An 18,363-nucleotide genomic window follows, 5' to 3' on the forward strand; every position below is an offset into this window, starting at 1 on the left:
AAAAAGTAAAAAAACACAGATTAGCGAGACGGGCCCCCCCCAAATCCTCTGGGTGATATATGACTTGCACGGCAGATCCAGTCCCTCAGGGATCGGCATGCATCTACTCGCACAGAGCCTCTTGCAGGGCACACGCTGGAGGATGCTACCCCGGTCGGCCATAGCGACGGCGATCCTCTTTACCCCCGGAGTCGTTGAAAGGCTAGAAAAATGACAAGAGCGGGTGGCTTTGAGTCGCCGACTTGCCGCAGATGGCGAGCCGTATTTCTCACCAACAAGGATCTGGGATCTCTGGGCGTGTCGATCACTTGTGGGTTCTGCAGGTTCCCCGACTGGCCTATCCCCCTGGCGCTAGAAAGAACCGCTAATATCATTCATTCAGCTGAATCGTTGACACTACTCGGCACCAAACCTGGGGTGATATGATTGAAAGGAGAACCCTGAGGCTTTGTGCATACGTCGTCTACAGCAGATCCTTGAGCGTGAAGCTGTGTCAGTGCTCAGACCTTTCCGGGGGAGGCAACACGCCCTCGACTCATACTTGCGGCGGCCGGTCAAGTAGTACATGTACAATGCGAGGCCTTCAACAGGACCTGCATGGCTTGCCCCTGCGTGCGTACGTGCACCATGGTCAGCGCTAAACAAGCCCTCCCGCCTCAGATTCCGTGACGACCTTGTGTTGGTCAGCTCATCAACCACTGCCGCACCCCACGAGTCAGTTCCCAAAGGATCTTGGCCGAGACTGAAGCTGCAGTGGATCATCTAGATTCGTTTGACCATTCGGAACTGACGCATGCTTCGCCCCTCCAGCCCATGGCTTGGCGATCACTCATCTTCACGACCGTGCAAGATGGGTCTTCTGATTCACCGGCTTTGCTGCCGCAACATTGGCTGCGCGTCAGTGTCGTAGGTCTACACAAATTTGCTTCTGTGAACCAACGACTTGGTGCCTGACATTTTCAAGAGAAAGGGGATGTCTTTGAGCAATTACCGGCGTCATGCAGCCCTGTTGCATCGTCTGGTGTTGGCCTCTGTGAAACACTCTAGATTATGCATCTGCAGCCATACAACCAACAGAGAGGTGCAAAGATACTGCTCAGCAATGCATCTTGACTCGTTTAGATGAATCACTCGTTGTGAGACTGACTCCGTGACTGACCCCAAGTCTCACGAGGGTCTGAAGAGGGAAAAGAGCACACGTCCGCTTTAAACAAGACTCGAGGCAAGCGACGAAAAATAAGAGAATACGAAAATCAATTTCCACATTTGGCTAATCCATGTGTCGCATCTCGAAGCGCAGAGTGGTGGCTGGAGGTGGCTGTTCCAGGACTAGGGCATCCTGCAAGACTAATATTAGATGTAATATTAGCTGTTGACTCGGATATTCTATTATTCCCTGTCCTCTGTCCATGTTCCCTCGGTGTCTACTCTTATGCTTATTATTACAACTCAAACGTTATCATATGTGCCCTCACAATTCTCTCTAATCATCAGGTAATTATAGCCTTAACCTAGCTATGAGCTACTAGATAACTTATAATTAGACTTGTTACTTAGGTAGTTACACACCACTCAAATCAATTCACTCTCGGTACCCATTTATAAGTAATTGTTACCGCAACCCTGCATTGGCTTTCTGTATGTTCTAGCGTGGTGTCATTCATACACGGCAGATTTAACCCGCTAAAGAGGCTTGCGGGTTGCCAGTACATCTTTCTTGGCTTATTTATTCAATTCTGAATCGTCTATTTCTACTTAACAAGCCTTCCTACGAGCTCATCTTATGCTATCAACTGCCATCACATCTCCATTGCCAACTTGCTTCGGGCTCTGAGCTTGTGTCCATACTTGAACATGACAAATGGGATCAGACTTAATCCAGTACCAAACAAGGCAAGAATCAGCCCAGCGTACTGGCTCCCAACATTGTGAAAGAAGGCATTCGCAAACAACGGCGTGACAGCTCCCAAAGTATTCCTCATCAGACCCTGACCAGCAATCGCAGATGAAGCACTCTCGCCGTAGCAGTCGGCCGTGTAACTATACGTGCTCTCAAAGACAAAGTAGATACCGAATGCAATAGGCGCAAGCCCGATGACTGGACCAACCCACGACAGGAACGCGTACTGCGTAAAGCTGTAGATGAATAGGCCGATGGGGAGGAAGACAGCGCCGTACATTGCACCGTAAAGACGCGCTTCTGGTGTGACTTTGACGTTAGGATCCTCGACGAGACGATCGAACTTGCGCATCTGTAGATGATGTGCCAGCCAGCCAAGCGTGGTGCCGACGCAGAGCGATATATATGGAAGACCGCTTACGCCCTCGGACCAGCCATGTTTCTCAGTGAATGTGATTGGGATCACTGAGAGGAAGAGAAAGACAACAGCCCAGCAAAAGGCGATCCAAAGACCAAAGGCAAATACCACAGGCTCCGTCACTAACATGTGGATAGCCTTGACAGAGCTTGCTTTGAGCATAGACTGGAGACTCGGCGTCAGGATGTCGCCCGCAGACACATATCTCTCATCACCAGTGGCCTTTCGCAGTGCCTTGGCTCGTTTATGGAGGGCGACGCCGCCACGGGTCTCGGGGAAGAAGAAGAAGATGGCGATGAGCAGGGGGATGTTTGCCAGGCCTTGGATCCCCTCGATCCAGCGCCATCCGATGGCCTGGTCAATGAAGCCGGCGTATATCGGGGCAGCAACTGTCCCAAAGATGGCGACGTAACTAAACATGGCCATGGGGCGACTGCGATGGTGAGGCTCATACATGTCGTCAAACGTCCCGCCCACCAGGATTGTGCCCACACAGCCGAAAAGGCCAAGGAGGAGTCGAAGTCCGATAATCGTCTCGATATTCTTGGCGAGCGCCAATCCGATGAACAAGAGCGAGAAGCAGAGAAATGATCCTGCGTAGACGACTTTGCGACCCACTAGCTCGCAAAAGGGGGCGAGCACCATGGGTGCTACCGCACAGCTGATGTTGAAAGTGAAGAGGCCGAGTTGGCCCTGGATGTTGGAGGCGTTGAGGTCGGAAACCATGCTTCCTATGCCAGAGCTGTAGGCCGTGGTTGCGAGGCCGATGAAGAGCGTCATAAGGTTGAGAATGGTCGAGATGGATCGTTTATACCACGGGTTCCAGTTGAAAGGGTTCTCCTTATCACCCGTGGCAAACCCCAGAACGATGTATTCCTTCCCATTCTCTTGAAGAACCTCAGTCAGCGTGAGAGGCATATCAATGTCGACAATGGTGATGGGGCCGCAGTCTGCATCAATGTCCTCGTTGTTGCTGTCGACATATTTACCCCCCACAATACGACCGGCTCGAGATCGAGGTTTTTCGTTCTTTCCATCCGATTCGGTTGCTTCGGGGTCGGAGTGTTCTTTGCTCCATGCACTGTTGGCCTTGGACGGGACAGCGGTCGAGTTCCGCCTTGAGGGGACGGCAGTTGAGTTTCGCCGTGACGGTCCGTACGTCGAGTTGGCCCTCGAGTTGGCAAAGAAGCTGGTCGGTCGTGAAGCTGAGGGAGAGCCTAGGGGAGACCCTGGCCTTGATGTCGGCGCAGAAAACGAAGGGAGGTAGTTTGACATGGTGAGTTGGCCGTGAAGGGGTGAGTGGAGTCAAAGTTGATATGATGTAGAGAAGAAGAAAGCTGATCGCATTTATCAGCCATAATAAATATGATGACATTATTGTCCCTCAAGATCTTCATCTCTTATCGTCACGCTCTGTGTTGTCGGACCGGCTTGGCTGTTGTGGTGGAGCTGCCAGATATGGTCCACTATGCCACCATGAAGCCGCCGAGAGCAGTGGGTTGAGCAGGGGCACGGCGTTGGGGGTTTCGTGTCGTAAATTGGAGTTGTAGTGTCACTATATTACTCTTTGTATAGCTCAGATACATTGTCTCTGAGCCAGTGCCGCATCATCAACTCACCAGCTCGCCTGAACCCAAATTCCAAGTCCTATACAGACCGCTATCAGGCACACTTGAGCCTCAAGTGGAGACCTCACTGATACGGTCGCATCTCGGAGCCAAACTTTTCAGACTAGGGGGAACAAGACGGCGGAAGCGACGGAGCGGGTCCCAGATGGATAAGACTATGACGTCGAGGTGTGAGGACTCGGTGAGACTTGGACCTCTAGCGCGAATAATAACTTGCCTCACTGAAAACTCTATCTCTTTGAGAGAAGAATGGTTAGTAATTTCATTGTTTCACGCAGTGGACCTGTGTTCCTAAGTCTTGTAGGCCATCATCTTGGACGACCCCTGAGAGCCCTGCCAGAGAGCAAACGCCTGGTCCTTCCATCTTTCAAGTTGAGGTCTATTTGAGGTCAATCTTGGCATTTCATTGAACAAATTTAGGGGCGGCTCTATCACCTGCCTTGATCCTCGTATCTCCGTCTGGCAATAGTCCCAGGAGTTCCGTAGACTCATGATAGGCCGTCTTATTTGTCGATCGCGTTAAAGCATCCACGCTTCCGCAACCCAATCAAGGCTCTTGCCTATACAGTCGCATTGATCGTGCCGGCTAGAACAGTACACAAAATACCCTGGAGCCATCTGTAGATAGAGACGAGGCTTGCTGAGTACCTAGGTAAGCTAAGCTTCTTGCATTCTAATGAAAAGGTGCTGTATCATTTCCGAGGTACCTTATTAAGTAGATAAATAACTCCTTTTCATATAATACCTTCAAGCATACATCGGTATTATAATTTTCATAATAAATATCCAATAATTTGGACGTAATTAATTCGCTCAAGTACGCAGCCTTATTTAAAACATCGTGTCTCTTCAATCGTTGGCCCACGTGCGCTTCGCCCCAACACAGCCCCATCTGCTTTGCCACGATGTCAACCTTGTCATCAGCACAGCCTGAGTCCAATGTAGATCTCAGGTTTTGATAACCTTCAACGCATCCGGATCATGAAAAATACACAAGGTCTACATTTCGCAATGTCTGAAAAATCCAAAGCCCTTGAAACTAGGCCCTCCCTCGACTCCGAGTCCGAGGCTGGCCCGTCAGCGCCCAACGAGGCACCACCGCCATCCTTCCAGGAATCTGTCGAGAACGACGCCGCAGCTTTCAAAACCCAGTTCGCATGCGTCGAGATCCGTCCATCGGACCGTATCAGGCTCATCAACTTTGAAGAGACCGACGTATCGGCCGTGCACCAGGTGGTGAGGACCAGCTGGTCCAGGGGCATCGACAGGGTCCGGCCCTTTGGTGAATCGAGAGAAATGAAGCTCCATGGGACTCCTTGGAGCTATAGATCCAACGGAGACGACGATGCTCGACGGCTACTGCTGCGTATTATTGAATGCTTGCACGACATTGGCTGGGTACTCCAGTCCGCCTTTGACATTACCAAGAACTCATCAAGCAGAGGTTTGCACTGTGATCAGTTTTGAAGTATCAGGGCTTACAAGTAAATAGACAGCCTGGTATTCCGGAAGCAAGAACCTGCACCTTCGCCTTGCGACTGGATAGCCGTCTCATTCGATAGTAATGACAAGCTCAAGATAATCGGCTCCCCACCGCCGGAACTAGTCGCCCGGCTTCTCCAGGCCTTTAGCGTTGAGATCCAGAGGCACGAGGCGACGGTGGAGCGCGTCAAAATCAAGTTCTGGGGCCATCCGTGGACACCCTCGGGCCAAGACACGGTAACGACGAGCCTCAAGCTCCTGTCTCTGCTCGAAGTACTCGAGATCTGCGGCTTCACCCTCTACGGTACTGTCGGTGCACGGCACGAGGATGATACCGCTTCGGCAGACATCATGGTCTGTCAGCGGCAGAAGGATTGGATACCGGGGGCGCCGATTCTGCATCGCTAGGCTGGGTGAAGGTGTTTGTAGCTTGGCGCTTTTTGATTGTCGCCGTTCAGAGCCGAGGTTATTTGACTTCACAGAATGCCAATTGCACTTGAGCTGGAAATGTGACCGTTCGCATTGTTCCCAGTTTGGTCGGGTCCCTTTCACGTGGCGCTTCTTCGGAGCGGCCCCGGCCGGGTGGGGCGCCATCGGACTCTGTCCGGCCTAGCTTCTCCGCACTATACAAGACCCTGCCAAGTTTGAAGGAGTGGGCAAAACATGACATCCAACTGAAGCTCTAAATGCAAATTACTTCGACATCGGTCGTTGATATCATCGTGCCGCTTGCAGGCTTCCTGACACCTCATTATCTTAACACAAACATGACTTCACAGCACCCTAGTTTTGACTCTCTCCCCTTCGACAAGAATGGCCCGCATGGCAATGCATGGGGCATTTGGGGTCCCGACGACCAACTCGGGACGCTAAATCTTCTTACAGACGAAGTCGTTCGCGAAGCGGCCAAGGAAAACATCAAGACGGGCTCCAGAGTGTCGTTGAAGTAGGTGGACTGGCCGGCGTCAACTCACCTAGTGACGATTGGGGCTAACCTCAGAAACACAGTTGGTCAATGACCGGGGCGTCGTATCCCAAGTTTGCTCGCAAACTTTTAGACTTGCACTTGATCAACAAGGCCCCTCTTAAGCATGCGCATGACGACGAGGTATGGTTGCAGATGACAAGGTGCAACTGCAGGCTAACTCCCTTACAGTGGATGTTCAACTCTCAGTGCAGCTCACAGTGGGATGGATTCCGGCATTATGCCTATCAAAATGAAGCAGTTAGTATTTCTTATCCTTGACTGGTCTCATTCAAGCTGAACTCAGGCATTAGTTGTATTACATGGGCCGCACTGCTGAGCAGTTTGCCGCTTCGGACCAGCCAAACAGTGTTCATCGTATGTGCGGAGACTCCGCAATATCAAGGCTCTACTAATACTTGAATGGCTAGATGTCTCAGCCAAGGGTATTGCTGGCCGCGCCGTCTTCATCGACTGGTATGCTTGGGCTCAGAAACAGGGCTTAAAAGTGGACGCCATGTCTTCTCACGAGGTTCCATTTTCCGAACTAGTCGAAACCCTCAAGTTTCAGGGCATGGATCTCGACGTTTTCAGGCCCGGCGATATTGTCGTCGTTCGCTTTGGGTATCTGGAGCAGTATGAGAACATGAGCCAGGAGAAACGGCAACACCTCGACAATCTCTACAAGACTCAGAAGCCCGACAATATTGGCCTCAAACCATCCGAAGAGCTCTTGCGCTTCCTATGGGATAGAAAGATTGCTGCCATTTGTGGTGACTCGCGCTCTCTGGAGGTATGGCCATGCAAGGATACCGAATGGCATCTACATGAGTGGCTCCTGGCTGGCTGGGGCATGCCCATTGGAGAATTGTTTTACTTGGAGGAACTGGCCAAGATGTGTAGTTCCTCGGGACGATACACTTTCTTCATGTCCAGTTCTCCAATGAATGTGAGTCTCGACAAAGAAAGGTTCTGCATGAAAGATGATGCTAACTGCGGCGATAGGTACCGGGTGCCGTAGCAAGCCCCCCGAATGCACTTGCGTTTTTCTAGGACCACAACATAGAAAAATAAGCACATTTCGACCCCTGTAGACTTGAAGTGACTTCTTTATGTCTTTGTACTACTTTGTGGCTTGTCATCATACCAACATGGTGGTTCTTTGTTGTTGTAAAATGACATGTCGAGCGCCACTTCTAATGACTGTCGGCCAAGCGAACCACCAACCTTCATATAATTCATTGAGAGGATAACTTATTGATATCAGCTACTCTCATGTTTCAGTTATATATCAACTTGCTGAGAATCTCTTGATGCATAAAAGCTACCGGGCAGACAGATCTTTGATAGAACTAAGTCGCAGTATGTATTGACTGTTTACTCGTTTCGAAACGTGCAAATGCTAACTAGCTCCAAACCCCACACCCTACCCTTGCGCGGAATCTGCAAGAGTGGAGAGCGTAACCCGTTACAGAGTATACTGGTACAGAGGACTTTTCTCTCCCATAGAATCAAGCTCCTCCTGCGAGTACTTTTGACGAATATCGACCTCGGAAAGCTGTGCCTTGACCTTGTTGGACCTCCAGAGGAAGAACTCCATGACCAGTGCTGTAGTCATACCAAGGCAGATGATCCCCAGAGAAGTGCCATATCCGGTGGGATATCGGGGACCCTCTCTGTCCAAGAAGATGTTTGTTCCGATGATACCTAAAGAGTGATGTTAGTTCGAATCTTAAACTTGCGAGAGAGATGGCTTACTGCCAAGATTTCCAGCTGCCAGAAGCCAAGCAAGACCAATCGACCTCTTCCACGAAGGAGCCAGGTTGTTGCCCGTCCAGGCACTGATGCCAGGAAGAAGTGGGTAAATACCAATCTGAGCCAGCACCACACCCGTGTACATGGCCGGGACGCTGTCGGCCACGTTTGCAGAGTACTTGAACAGAACAGACAAAGCTACTAGCAGGACAGACATGGGCCCCACGATGAATGGCATGCGCCAGGAGAACCTGTCAGAGAACCTGCCGGACAGCCACGCCGAGATGCCACCGCAGACATAGGGCGGCATCGTCAGCAGCTGAGACTGTGCCGTGGAGAAGCCGAGCTGCTTGATGATCTGCGGCATGGTGAACTTGAAGGCAGCGTTGGGAACAGAGTTGGCCCACGCCAGGATGATGCCGAGGAGGATCTTCCAGTCCACCATGGTGCGGAACAGCAACTTCCACGAGAACTTGTCGCCCTCTTCAGTGCTGGCTCGCACACCGGATAAGCGCAGCCGCAAGTCGATAAAGCGCTTCTCATCGTCTGAGAGCCACTTGGCTCGTTCAGGGGTGTCAATGATCAGCAACGGCATGACCAGCCCGGCTGCGACTGTAATGGCACCCTCAATGAGGAAGATCCAACGCCACCCAGCAATGCCCCGAGCACCATCCATACGGGCGATACCAAAGGCTAGGAGGCCACTGAGAGCGCCCGAGAATGCCGAGGCAGTGTAGAAGATGGCCAAACGCTGCTGGAGTTCGTGTCGAGGGTACCACGTCGAGACGATGTAGACTGCTCCAGGGAAGAAGCCGGCCTGAAGTCGAGGTCAGTTACGGCGACCAAATATGGGACGTAAGAAGATAGCCAAAGGACGTACCTCGAAGACTCCTAGGACGACGCGGCAGGCCACCAGGCCGTGAAAGTTCTTGACGACACCCATGCAGGTCATGACGATACCCCAAGCAATGATGAGGAACGAAAGCCAAATGCTGGGTCGAACTTTTTTAAGAATGATGTTGGACGGGATCTCTGAGTCTGCATCAGTCTTGATCGACGTCGGAATGCTTCTCCAAGGCCTGCCTTACCAAAGATGATGTAGGGCACAAAAAAGATGGTGCTCGCAATGTTGTACTGGTTACCAGTCAAACCCAAGTCTTTATCCATGCCTTCAATCTTTGCATTTCCAATGTTGCCTCGGTCGATATGTGCGAGAAGATAGAGGACAGCCATGATGGGGATAAGACGGAAGTCGATCTGTGTCGTTAGCAACAAACCTCCTTCTAGTGAACAGTCATAAACTTGCCTTTCTAACGACCTTTTTACCAGCCTGACCTTCATACTGGCGCATAAAGTCTGCATCTTCAGGTGACAAGCTAAGATACGGGTTCGCCGCGTGCTCGACAAACTTGTCGTCGGCCTTTTCGATTGCTGCAGTCTGATCTTTCTCCATTGTGAACGAATATGCCCTGCGGAGGAAGAACTCTTCGGCTCTGGCTCTTTCTGGCCTCAACCGACGACATCTTTAAATGTTCAAGTACGCAAGACAAAAACCTTGTGAACCTAAGCCCAAAGCATCACGACTCCTAGTCCCCGGACTTCGGACCTGCTCCGCCCCATGTGTTTGGTTCCCCAACCTCAAAATTAATCCCCGTGGGGTTCCCCCAAGTCCGGGGCTAATTCCCCAGCTCATGCATGACTCGGGCTACCCATGCAAAAATGGCTGATTCTGCTGGCCCGAGAGCTGGAATCATGGTTTCGGACGTTGTGACCGGGGTGGCAAAGGCCATCGGACTTCCTCCGGGGGATCACGGCACGTGTGCTACCTGTGGGTTTGTTAGCTTCATTGTCCAGCCCATCCTTGCCGTTCCTCTCTTCTCTCGCTCTTGCACCTCCTAGCAGCTTTTCCTGTTCCCCAGACCGCCAGGGTAATTACCTACATCGTCCGACACTGACAGCTTGATGGGTAATGGACTCAGGCACTCCGTCTTGAGATCTTCGCAGTTGCACCACTCCTGGCCGCTGGGGCGATGTGGCGAGTCGCCTGTCGGGTTTGAGTTTTCGTTCTTGACAAGAATTCCATTCAAAGCATTTGACCCTAATGTATATCCTGCAGTTGTGGCTGATGATCTCCCTTACCTTCCCTACGCTGATTACTACTCCTTCATCGCAGCATTCTTTAGATAAAAGGCCAATCTAGCCAGCGAGGAAGATGAGGTGAAACAAGACCATTCCAAATACTTCGAGCACCCGTGTTCTAATCCACTCATTCAACTGCAAGAGCAACCTTTAGTAAAAGACGTGCTTTATATCATACAAATAATAATCATAGATCGTCTATTGTACACTATCTTGCGCTGCGTCTTCGCGCACCCCAACATGCTCATCCAAGGCCAAGTAGACCAGCCATAAGTAATGCTTGCTGCGTCGCACTCGGATACTGTCACGGCTGTAGGGAATAGCATCGATCCAGAAACTTCGCATTGTAATGCCTCTCCCCTTCTGTTTAGCTAGGGTAGACACGTAATACCACGTACACCCAACCCTCCACATAGAACAAGCCGAATCTCAACCATGGCAATCTCCCTTGTCCGGGGCACACCAACATATGATGGCTATAGAAGAACTACTATCATGACAAGGTTATGACTCAGCTTTTACTCTTAGCTTGCATATCTCCATCCCTCAGGCTCTCCAGCGGCTTCCTCAGCCTCCTTGAGCGCCTTGTTCTTCTTGGCGCAGTACCACTTGGTGACTAGAACTAGAATAACAGTAAGGCCGCATCCCGCGATGATGGCACCGCCACCCGTCTGGTAGTAGGGTTCCTGATTCCTCAAAAAGAAGTAAGGCGTGAACCAGTGAGAAACAGACGAGACGCAGTTGGCATAGGCAATGAGAGCAGCACGCTTAGTACGGGGACGTGGAACGACGGTCGTCTCCCAAGAGATTTGAATCTATGTCCCGACAGTCAGTCAAGAGGTTCTGCCAAGAGTTATTCCGGTCGATACTCACGTTGAGACCAACAAACGGACCCACGACAAGGAGAATCATGCTAAAGTACCGAGCTCCGACGTTGAGGGTGGTGATCATGACGACACAGCCAACCAGCGTAAAGAGAATAGGCACAATGATGTGGTAGCCGTGCTCCAGCCTTCGACCAGAAGACCACGAGATGGCCAAGGTGACAAGAAAGGCGATAATGGGCGGGGGCGCCTGAATGAGATATGTGGCATTGTCATGGAAGCCAAGCGTAGCGATAATCTTGAGATAACCATTAGTATTTCCGAGCCTAAAAAAGATGCCTTGTCTCTGACTCACCGAAGGAAAAAAGTCCTTGTATGACTGGGCAATTATCAAAGCAAAGTGAATGCCGGCAAATAAATGCGAGAAGGGATCTTTCATGGCCATCCATACGCCTCCCCAGTAGTCGCCCGTATCGTCTTCGGAGAGGCCACCAGCAGAGACCGCCTGCCGATACTGTGCCATGGCGGCCTCTTCCTCCGTGATGAAGTAGGTTCCAGTTGAGTCTGGAAAGTTGGGGATGAACCAGAAGCTGACTATGGCAACAAGAATGCTCACAATGCCTGATGTGATGAATTAGCTTTCCGAACCTCCAGCAGCTTTGCGCGTAGAGCATACCTTCAAGGAGAAGAAACCATCGCCATGCCCTGAGACCCGCAATCCCGTCCATATTTGTCAATATCCCAGCCGCAAGGAGGCCAGAGAGGGCTTGTGAGATGGTGTTTCCAGCATGCCAGATGCCCATGCGCAGCGGCGACTCGTGCTTTGTGTACCAAGATGAAGTCATCAAAGAAACGGCGGGCACAAACGGACCCTCCGTGACGCCCACGATGAACCGGCAGAGGATGAACCCCCAACCCCGCGTAATGGCGGGCATGCAGATTGTCGTGGCGGACCAGGCAAGCATGCAGCAGGGCATAAGAAGACGAGGACTGCCCTTGGCCATGATGATGTTGGCGGGGATCTGAGAGATGATGTATCCGACGTAGAACATGGAGATGCCGGCAGACCACATTGTGTCCGACATGTGTAGGTCTTCTTGCATACCGGCGAGTCGGGCGTTGGAGACGTTGATGCGGTCAAGGTAGCTGAATACCAGTCAACAGTTGACTCTATTTCACTAGGGAAGGATACTTACTTCATCAACAACATGGCGGTTACCATGGGCAGGAATTTCCAGTCAAGTTTTCGAACAAGAGATTTCTCAATGGCTTTCAACTCTTCGGGCGTCTTGTTCCGGATCAACTCATACCTCTCGAGGATGGCATCGCGTGGAGGGGCGACCTCCTCGAACTCGACATTGTCTTTGATGTCGATGGATGCGTGCTTAGAGCGAACTGACCCAGTCATCGTGCCCTGTCTTGAGATGGATTCTGAGTGTTGTTGTTTCAACAAGTAGTATGTAGTGTCGAGAGGGCGTAGCGAACAAAGAAACAAGGCGTTGATGTCCTGAACAAACCCGGAGACAACAAGAGAACGAGGCCAGTCTTATAACCTTTCTTACCAGACCGATCTTCTCCCCTCATCACCTAGCCAGGTTGAGAGGAGAAAGTCTGCGTTGCGAACTCAGCAATCTCTTCCCCATACCCGCCCCCCTTCCCGCAGCCCACAACCGATTCCCCCGCGTCCCCGCGTTTCCAGATTGAGGTTAAGTCTGGGGTGCGGGGTGGCGGGAGGCCGGTCGGACACAAGCCGCCAATCAGCTAGTGAGGATGACAAGAGACGGACTTGGCCCGAAGATGGATCTGAGCACCCCGTATTGAACACTCTGGCCCTTGTCCTAGACTGGATGACGGTGTGTGGTTGACCTGATGTCTAGACCCTCCGCGGTCATCTCCGGAGATCAAGTGAGGGGAAATCACCAGTAGATACGACTCTGCCGTACGACATCCAAAGTTTCCGGGATACAGCCATGCGCTTCGGGGCCGAGTCATGCTCACAAAGCATCTCAGGAAGCACGGGCCTCCCCCGAGTAGTGGCGTTGGATGAACCGGCGCAGATGCCCAGGGAGACTTGTCGGTATTGTGTCCTGATAGACTTGGTGAGACTTGAAATGGGTCAACACACCGGGATCATGCCGAGTATCCATCAACACTTACCTGATCCAGGCCTGCCATCATCTTGGTTGAAAGCGTCAATAGAAACTGCTGAAACGTTCCCAGAGCAGAGAACCGTGACGAATACTGCGTGAGCACAATCGATGCTTTGCTAACCACCTCGAATATCTGCGTCAGGCCCTGCTGATTCATACCTGAAGCCCGTTGGGCAAGGCACACGTAGACCACTGCCGCTGACAACACATCGTAAGCATCGAGAAACGAGCCTCTTTCCAAGGCCCGTCCCGACCGGACGTATAGTTTCTCAATCAACCGCTTACACGAACTTATAATATCGGCTTCGATGTCGGCCCAAGTTCCGAGGTAAAGTTGAGAGTTGCTTTCGTCGGGACGCACGGGGTTAACCATCAGTATCAATGCTCGGCAGGCGAGTTGATCTAAGTAGTCAAAGGGCAGCTCAATCTCAGAGGCTGCATTTTCCGTGTTGGGCGGAAATTCTCTCCAGAAACAAAGGTTGCTGTAAGAGAACAACAGCTCGGTTTTGTCGTTATTTCGTAGATTCGAGATGAGTTGAGCATGGACTATCAAGTGCCTGCTGAAGTTGAGCTTTGCTTTGACAAGTTCCGGGAGGGCTTCTTCATCAACATCATCTTCTGTGGGGATCTGGAACATCACAAAATCAGAACAGCTCATCATCACAACTCAGACCTTACCGAAACAGATATGTCAACATCATGCATGCCAAATGGCCGATCCATCGACGAGGCCAATGAGCTTTGAAGAATTAGCTGATGATTTCATGTTGAACGCGGTGAACTTGCCGATCTAGAAGGTAGATGCTCCAAAACAACCACTCAGCCCGATAGATGCTATCCTTCCCAAGTCTAGCCTGTGGAACAGAGTCCTTGTGGAGCCCAATAGCTATGCAGGTCGTCATAGTCACCCCCATGAGATGCCAGGTAGATCCACCGGCTGGACAGAACATTGAGAAGACGACGAGCAGAAGCATACAATGCAATGCGTCGAGTGGTTCCTGTGATCGAAAGATACGCGGCAACAACTTGACAGCGGCAGCATGTAGACTCAGTGCTAGGGTTGAAAGTCTTGTTGCCTCAGCAGACATCATGATGCCGATGGATATCGCAAGATACGTGTTGAAGTGAGGTAGTCCACCAGCACGTGCAACCTGGCCTTCGAGGGCTATTACCGCCTCATATTGCTCCATTAGACGATCCTCGTCGATATGTGGCAGGAAGACACTCCATTTTAGGAATTGGCTGATATATGCTCTGGTAGAATGTCGGTCCAGAGAGATGAGATGATCTTCCATGACAAAAGCTGGCTGAGAGGATGAAGCCCTGGAGGGATTGTGTCCATCCACAGCCAAAGCCGCCGAGACGACTTCTGGCATGGCAAGCTTGTTAAGCACATCACCAGAGTATACTCTAGGCTCGGCCATGGCCTTGTTAGACAAAAGCCCAATGGCACTCATGGTATCCTGAACGGACGAGTCCTCCTCACTCGGTCCCTGAGCCGGCCCCGTCGTGTGGACCGATGGCATAGAGAGAAGATTGGATCGATGGCTTCCCCCATCATGCGGTAGGAGAGTATGTGCTGCTCCGGAAGGACGTCGTGTGGCTCGAGCTCGCCTACTCTCTGACGCCTGAACATGGCGCTCAAGCTCGGCGATACGACCTTGCAGACATTCAATGTACCTATCAGGCGTGAGCTACTATACTATACTCAAAGATATAGAAACGCGGCATCAAACCCATTGATCTTGGCATGTGTCAAACCTGCATCCTCAGCTGTCAAGTCGACCTGCTGGGAACGGGCCACACACTCGACGCCAAGGTCCGCACACGCGGTACAAGCAGGGAGCAATCGATCACACTAGGCATGTTTAATTAGCTTTTAATGCTGGCGGGGTTAAAATGATGGCCGAATACCTTTTGCTTGCGTTTCCAGCAGCGCTCGCAGGCCAGATTCCGCTTGGTCGGCGTCGGACGCGAAGAATCCGGGCTTCTGCTTGTCGTCGTGGATTCATTCATGACGCCAAAGGTATCGGGCCGATCAGTTGCCATATCCGCCTATGGGAGCAACATGTGAGATAAGAGATACCACGGACCGAGTCCGAAGACGTGCGTTCAGTCGGCGGATGAGAATGGGGATGGGTCCAGGTTAGACAGGTTGAGGATATGGGGAAGACTCGAGTGTTTATCGGAGAGTGTCCGGAGGTCACGTGTAGGGTAACATGGATGCCGCCTAACCGCAAGAAGAAGCCTCACTTCTAAGTCATTAATGTCGCCGTTGAGCTCAATCGAAGCACATTTCCAGTCAATCCCTTAAATTCCACTAGTCATAAGATACCTCTAACATAGTTCCCTCTATTCACCTCTGCATAATGTCTGAATCATTCTTTGACTCAGTTTGTCGCCACCCCGTTCGTGACTGAAGCAGCAGAACCATTCGTGAAACCACTTGTCAAGCCGTTACTTGAACCATTGGCTGTACCGTTGGCCTTTCCATTGATTGCGCCATTCGAAACCGCCTTAGCAATAGACACATTTAGAGCAGCCATTTCTGACCCTCTCTTGGAGGCAGCACCCAGCAGTAGGGGGGCATCAGTCGCCGCCATGACCCATCGAGCTCCCATCTTGCAGAACTTCTCGACAAGGTCAAGACGAGCATGGAGACCACCAACTCCAACCCACTTGCCATGCTTGTTGCAGGCCGCAATGGTCCGCTCATAAGCCTCTGTGACGCGGGGGTTCTCATAGTCTCCCGGGATGCCCATCTCTGCCGTCAAATCGTTGGTTCCGATTAGCAGAGAGTCCACGCCCTCGAGAGCGGCGATCTCGTCCACGAGCTCAAGTGCTTCCAGAGTCTCGATCATGGGAATTACAAGAGTCGCGGCGTTTGTGACGGGGTTGGAGACTTTGGCGGGGATGGAGCGGAACTGATGGTGAGGGAGCCCATTCGTCGAGGATCTGTGACCCAGAGGCTGGAACTTGGCAGCGTCAACCACGTCCTTGGCGTCCTGCACGGAGCGGATATGTGGCACAATGACCCCCAGGGCGCCGCCGTCCAGGATCCTCGACACGAAGAAGGGATCCTTGCTCGGCGCTCGCACGATGGGGGAGATGCCGGCGTACAGCCCGGCAATGCAGAGCTGGCTGGTCGTCTCAAGGTCGAAGGAGGAATGCTCCATGTCAATCAGTATACCGTCGTATCCAGCCGTCTTGGCCATGCCTGCGATCTCAACAGACTTGACAAGCTTGACGCTCATGGTGTAGGCGACTTCATTGCGGAGAAGCTTCTCTCGCATTGAGTGGGGGATTGAAGTGGCCATGGTGCTTGGAGTTTGAGTCAAGAAAAAGTGACAAGGGGTAATTCTGCTATAGAGATGCAAGTGGAAGAGTTTTCTTTTCTGTGATGATATCCAAGATGGCTTTGGAGTGGTTTCTTCCCCGCATTGATATAGTATCACAGAGGAGTCAGAAGCTCTCCAACAACGGACAAGAGCCGGGAGTTTGAGTCACTACTTCGAACCTAGTGAGCCTCGGATATCCAATTTAGAAGTTCCTTCAGATCTCACTTGGCCAGACAACAAGCCGATCCTACAAGCCGAGGGGATTCGGTGCGGGGCCGCCGGTGATCATCGTGTCTCGTCGGACATGGCCCGTCCGATAATCGGAGATGCCCCGGAAGACCAATATCCTTCCCAGTTGAGAGTCAGGGAATCGTTCGGAGGCTGTAATGACTGCATCGGTGCTCTGGGGCGAGGAAAAGCATGCTCACGGGACTGGGTTCCCAATGCATAAAAATGCAACTCATCAGGTCTCCAGTCTCGCATACCCATCCTCTTCATCCACCAAGACATCCCCTCACCAAGCCTTATCCGTCATGGCACCCGGCCTTGTATCAGATTCTCGCCCCGACAGTCTCCCGACTGGAAAGCCTACCCTTTACCTGCTGGACCACTTCCACCCCCAAGTCCTTGCCTACTGCCAGGAGAACTTCAACGCCATCACAGTCGACCATCCGCTGCATGGCCAGTGGAGGGAGAATGCCCACTATCTTCTTGTCAGATCCTCCAGGTTAACAGCCAAGGATATTGAGTCATGCCCAAACCTGGTCGCCATCGGCAAGCAAGGTGTTGGCATCGACAAGATTGACGCCGAGGCCTGCGCAGCCCGCGGCATCAAGATCTTCAACACTCCTGGCGTCAACGCTCGAGCGGTGGCGGAGCTAGTCCTCACATTGGCGACCGCATCCGCACGCCAGGTCGGTTCCATAGTTGCCAAACAGTCTTTGGGCATTCTCGTGCCCAAGGAGAAGTGCTCTGGTCTGATCCTCCACCGCAAGACCATCGGCATCCTAGGCATGGGTAACATTGGAAAGTGTGTCGCCAACATCTTCAGGGGCGCATTTGAGGCCGATGTCATCGCCTATGACCCATTCCTCCCCACCGATGCCTGGGCAGACATCACCCACAAGCGAGCGCAATCAGTCGAGGAAGTGTTGGAGGCGTCCGACGTTATCACAGTCCACATGCCTCTCACGTCACAGACAAGAGATCTCATCGGCTACACCGAGATGCGAAAGATGAAGAGGACCGCCATAGTCATAAACACGGCACGAGGAGGCATCGTCAACGAGGCCGACTTGAGACGGGCCTTGGCCGAAGGCCTCATCTGGGGTGCCGGTCTGGACTGCCATGAGCAGGAACCTCCCAGTCACGAAAAGTATCACTCGTTGTGGGATCTGGGGGTTGTGAGCACCCCTCATATCGGAGCTGCTACTGCAGAGACGCAGATGCAGACAGGAATGGCGGCTGCGACCTACCTGTTGGAGTTTGCTTTGAGCAGGACAACGTCATGAGCTGGCAACTGTAGAAAGATTGTTGTTATGTAGAGGGCACTGTACTAGTCAGTATATCCAAGAAGTTCTAATCCAACATTCCGTAAATTTTGTGTGTCACAGTCACATCTCGGTCGCTTGGCCATTTGCTCTTTACAACACCAGGTGTCTCGGCGGGATAAACATCCTCACAGAACAAGCATCAAATATATCAGTACCAAAACTCTACTTACGGTGTATCAAACAGGTCAATGGCTTATTGCGTCTGAAGTCAT

The 18,363-nt window shown here is 51.8% G+C and overlaps 6 protein-coding genes and 1 pseudogene across 7 annotated transcripts, besides 1 other annotated feature; 2 read left to right on the forward strand and 5 right to left on the reverse strand.

Moving 5' to 3' along the window:
* Window positions 1-1,799: 1,799 nt before the first annotated feature.
* On the reverse strand, window positions 1,800-3,593 carry NCS57_00204100 (MFS domain-containing protein; the record flags this gene model as incomplete). The annotated part of the gene is made up of 1 exon (XM_053052082.1): window positions 1,800-3,593. One exon carries the CDS (start codon window positions 3,591-3,593, stop codon window positions 1,800-1,802), a length of 1,794 nt encoding a protein of 597 aa, XP_052917328.1.
* Window positions 3,594-4,927: 1,334 nt separating this feature from the next.
* NCS57_00204200 (uncharacterized protein) lies at window positions 4,928-7,445 on the forward strand (the record flags this gene model as incomplete). Its single annotated transcript, XM_053052083.1, has 8 exons — window positions 4,928-5,390; window positions 5,439-5,782; window positions 6,208-6,374; window positions 6,437-6,536; window positions 6,585-6,653; window positions 6,707-6,770; window positions 6,824-7,341; window positions 7,398-7,445. 8 exons carry the CDS (start codon window positions 4,928-4,930, stop codon window positions 7,443-7,445), a joined length of 1,773 nt encoding a protein of 590 aa, XP_052917329.1.
* Window positions 7,446-7,860: 415 nt separating this feature from the next.
* NCS57_00204300 (MFS domain-containing protein) lies at window positions 7,861-9,600 on the reverse strand (the record flags this gene model as incomplete). The annotated part of the gene is made up of 5 exons (XM_053052084.1): window positions 7,861-8,099; window positions 8,151-8,964; window positions 9,028-9,179; window positions 9,236-9,404; window positions 9,454-9,600. The coding sequence occupies 5 exons, from the start codon at window positions 9,598-9,600 to the stop codon at window positions 7,861-7,863; spliced, it is 1,521 nt and encodes a 506-aa protein (XP_052917330.1).
* Window positions 9,601-10,810: 1,210 nt separating this feature from the next.
* Window positions 10,811-12,617, reverse strand: NCS57_00204400 (annotated as a pseudogene). Its single transcript has 5 exons — window positions 12,307-12,617; window positions 11,787-12,256; window positions 11,466-11,731; window positions 11,160-11,408; window positions 10,811-11,101 (listed from the first exon to the last, which is right to left on the reverse strand).
* Window positions 10,811-12,617: a sequence feature.
* Window positions 12,618-13,116: 499 nt separating this feature from the next.
* On the reverse strand, window positions 13,117-15,309 carry NCS57_00204500 (Zn(2)-C6 fungal-type domain-containing protein; the record flags this gene model as incomplete). The annotated part of the gene is made up of 5 exons (XM_053052085.1): window positions 13,117-13,215; window positions 13,268-13,458; window positions 14,237-14,940; window positions 14,997-15,118; window positions 15,175-15,309. 5 exons carry the CDS (start codon window positions 15,307-15,309, stop codon window positions 13,117-13,119), a joined length of 1,251 nt encoding a protein of 416 aa, XP_052917331.1.
* A 341-nt stretch (window positions 15,310-15,650) lies between these two features.
* On the reverse strand, window positions 15,651-16,577 carry NCS57_00204600 (HpcH-HpaI domain-containing protein; the record flags this gene model as incomplete). The annotated part of the gene is made up of 1 exon (XM_053052086.1): window positions 15,651-16,577. The coding sequence occupies one exon, from the start codon at window positions 16,575-16,577 to the stop codon at window positions 15,651-15,653; it is 927 nt and encodes a 308-aa protein (XP_052917332.1).
* Window positions 16,578-17,131: 554 nt separating this feature from the next.
* NCS57_00204700 (uncharacterized protein) lies at window positions 17,132-18,109 on the forward strand (the record flags this gene model as incomplete). The annotated part of the gene is made up of 1 exon (XM_053052087.1): window positions 17,132-18,109. The coding sequence occupies one exon, from the start codon at window positions 17,132-17,134 to the stop codon at window positions 18,107-18,109; it is 978 nt and encodes a 325-aa protein (XP_052917333.1).
* Between the last annotated feature and the right edge of the window lie 254 nt (window positions 18,110-18,363).

The sequence above is a fragment of the Fusarium keratoplasticum genome, chromosome 2 (genome assembly GCF_025433545.1).
Source record: "Fusarium keratoplasticum isolate Fu6.1 chromosome 2, whole genome shotgun sequence".
In the NCBI taxonomy this organism is placed as follows: domain Eukaryota; kingdom Fungi; phylum Ascomycota; class Sordariomycetes; order Hypocreales; family Nectriaceae; genus Fusarium; species Fusarium keratoplasticum.